General features: G+C 38.6%; 1 protein-coding gene across 2 annotated transcripts in view; it reads left to right on the top strand.

Moving 5' to 3' along the window:
• The window catches only part of LOC107702250 (inactive tyrosine-protein kinase 7-like), a 64,689-nt gene that overhangs the window by 36,530 nt on the left and 24,930 nt on the right, over positions 1–3,229 (top strand). For both annotated transcript variants that reach the window (XM_016504503.1, XM_016504502.1), the window contains exons 8-10: positions 1,078–1,214; positions 2,828–2,963; positions 3,152–3,214. In XM_016504503.1, the coding sequence (XP_016359989.1) occupies positions 1,078–1,214; positions 2,828–2,963; positions 3,152–3,214 (336 nt within the window). The remainder of the gene's footprint in view (positions 1–1,077; positions 1,215–2,827; positions 2,964–3,151; positions 3,215–3,229) is intronic.

The following is a 3,229-nucleotide window of genomic DNA, read 5'->3' as shown; positions in this document are numbered from 1 at the left end:
AAAAAAGCTTTCATGGGCAGCCTAGAATATCATGCACTTTCACAACAAAATAAACTTTTTTTTCCTTTATTGAATAGTTAAAAAAGCCCTCTTTATTCTCTTTCTCTGGATCATTGTTTCTACACGGGTGACTCTTTTCAACTAACCTTTTTATTTATACCAAACAAGGCTGTAATCAAGTCTAGAACATTGGGGGGACCAATTGTTTTGAGGAAAATAGAAAGACCAGACCACTATGGTATTTATTTAAAGAAACTAAATAAATAAGGGATTTAAATGGATTTAGGGGAATAAATTAAAAGAAGAAAAAAGAACAGTAAAAGAACAAGAATAAGAATTTTTGTAAAGTAATCAATCTGAACTGCAAATAATATTTTTATTTTAAAATATGCATCCATTCAATTTCAGTTGTATTGTTGAAAACGCAAAACTGAAAAATGCTATTGTCGTCATAATCAATTATGAATTACATCAATAACATAAATGGCAGACCTACTTTCCATTCAAAACTGTGTAATTTGACAAAAAAGTAGAATAGTTTGCATCACTGGATATTGTTGGTCGTTTACGTCATAGAAGGGGAATGCTACGTTTCTTACAGTCGAGCCGACTGTTGCTATAGTAACGAACGCAACTTTCATCGCACAAGCTCTTTACTTTCAGTTTTCATTCTTACATTCAGCATTAACAGCAAGCCAAAAGGGCCAAGCTTTCAACTGAACTGTGTAGCCTACATGCATTTTAGACGCTTATATTATGCTCTTGCCCCGTCCATGCAATGCATGCACGTTATTAAATGAATTCATTAATTCAGCGCGCCTTGCATTCAGCTAACACTTTTCTGGTGTTATTTTATTATTGTTGGGGCAGTCTCCAGCTATATCTTTAACTTCTCAAAATACAGTCCGCTTCAGATTGGTTTTAATCACTGCACAAAAAATGTACGCAATCTTTATCTAATTCTGATTGGGTGGGCAAGACATGCCTGGAGCCGGCCCCTCTGTAAAACTGTAATGTCTTTTAAGCTGTTGTCCATTATTGCTGCTGTGATCCTAAGCATCTGCTCTGTGTGTCCAGCCAAACCGGAGTGGATCCAGAAACCCGTGGACAGTCAGCTGGAGGAGGGGCGCGCTGGATACCTGCACTGCCACGCACGCGCCACACCTGAACCCCAGGTCACATGGTACCGCAACATGCAGCCAATCAGCGCAGAGGTGAGTGGGACGGTGATGTCATGCCGATATCATATTCGTAACACAATCTCTAACCGCGTCCTGGGGCCAGAGGCACCTTTTGATGTCTCTGAAAACGAGGATGTGGTGATTTTTCTCCTGGGGAAAGATGATCCTCTGCTGCACAGTCGATCGTGAAGGAAACATCAATGTAGTAGTCATGTTGTCACACACACTTGCTGCGTCCCAATTCACATGTTATCCGTCCTAAATAGTATTCGAAAATAGAATTAGTATGTCCCAAATCATAGTGTGTTGAAAAGAGTATGCCAAAGATTCCCGGATGGTCTACTACTTGAGTTTAAAATTCGAAGTGCAGATTGACTCTAATGGCTAATATTGCCCACAACACATTGTGCGGCAGATGAGGATTCGAATAGAACTACAAACACGCATAAAAAGTGTTTACAAATTACAAACATAGAGGATATGCAAGACCGACGCACAGGCAGAGAAAGGGGTTTGAGTGATAAATAATCAATGTCTAACCTGATTAAAAATAATAATTTAATGTTATGCGCGTTATATTTTATCTGCAGCAACATTGTGAACTTTTTTTAATGATACGTTTGGTCATTAACTTTTAAATGCATCATTATGCAAACATATGAAGAGAATTCTCAGCATGATAGACCCGCGACGATCAACGTGCCTCTTCATTTCTCTCCAATACGGTAGGAAATTAAATGAAACGAAATGTGGATTTTGTTAACTGTGATAAGATGATTGACAGTGCAGTTTAAACAGTGACAGAATTAGGGCTGTCAAAATGGCTGAAAAACTAAATTTGAATTTTGTAATTAAATATGATCAATATTCGAATTTAAAAGGCATAATTTCAGTTAGGGGGAAAAAAGCTTTTGGCTTCTCTTTTGAGGCCACAAGGGGGCGCATCGAGCAAAATATTACTAATGCACGTTTCTTCAAAGCAATAAAATAGCACGACTACCTTTGAAAAAAGTGCATAATGTTTAAAATTATGTTTATAAACCATATACAATTAAGTTGCTTAAACAATTAGAAACAAAACAGCATCATGTATGCATGCATAGTTTAATACAATCACAAATAGTTCCTACTTTTTTCATTTAAAAACATGAGATGCAGTGGGATGGGGAAAAACCGCCAATATTTTGAATGAACAACATAGCAGCGCCATATCTAGTGGCTTCACCTGGATAGGCTTAAAAAAAAACATTAAAATGCATTGGCACCTACTTCGTCATTGCATCTTGTGCGCCACTGATAAGGCTGCCTGATGCACACCTAAAACATATTATTACGCGCACCTAAAAGTAGGCAAGCTTTGGGACATACTACTTTGTCATTACTGCGTCTTTAATGGAAGCTCTGTTGCTTAGTTACGTGCATTCGAATGTGGATTTATATTTTAAATTTCGAATATTCAAAATTTGTTTTTTTTTTGACAGCCCTAGACAGAATGCACGTAGACGCAGTAATGACGAAGTAGTATGTCCCAAAGCTTGCCTACTATTCTGCTACATACTCAGAAGTATGTACTTTTTCTTCACAAAAAGAGTACATACTTATGAATTGGGACACAGCAACTCTGAAATCTCTTTTTTTTTGTACAGGATGTTCGCTTCAAACTCTTCTCTAATGGAACGCTGCGTATAAATAACGTGGAGGTGTACGACGGCCACCTGTACAGCTGTGAGAGCAAAACGGAGGCAGGAAAACTGAACGCCCAGGCACGGGTGTATGTTCTTGGTGAGGAACATTTCTTGTGCTGTTTTATTTCTGAATTTGACTGTTGTTTTGTAGTGGGTTTTTCAATGGCTGAGGCCATTGTCTGGATGTCAAGGCGGCTGATATAATGCCTATATATAAAAGCCACTCAAGGCTGTGTGTTACACAGCACTTCTCACCAGCATTCGCTATTGTGATATCTGTTTCAGAGCGTCTGAAGTTCACGCCGACGCCGCAGGCCTACCAGTGCCTGGAGCTCAATAAGGAAGGACATCTACAGTGTTCAG

This window comes from Sinocyclocheilus anshuiensis, unplaced genomic scaffold, assembly GCF_001515605.1.
Source record: "Sinocyclocheilus anshuiensis isolate Anshui unplaced genomic scaffold, SAMN03320099.WGS_v1.1 scaffold666, whole genome shotgun sequence".
Taxonomy (NCBI): domain Eukaryota; kingdom Metazoa; phylum Chordata; class Actinopteri; order Cypriniformes; family Cyprinidae; genus Sinocyclocheilus; species Sinocyclocheilus anshuiensis.
Note: the sequence above shows the minus strand (reverse complement) of the source record. Positions and strands in the feature narration are given on the sequence as shown.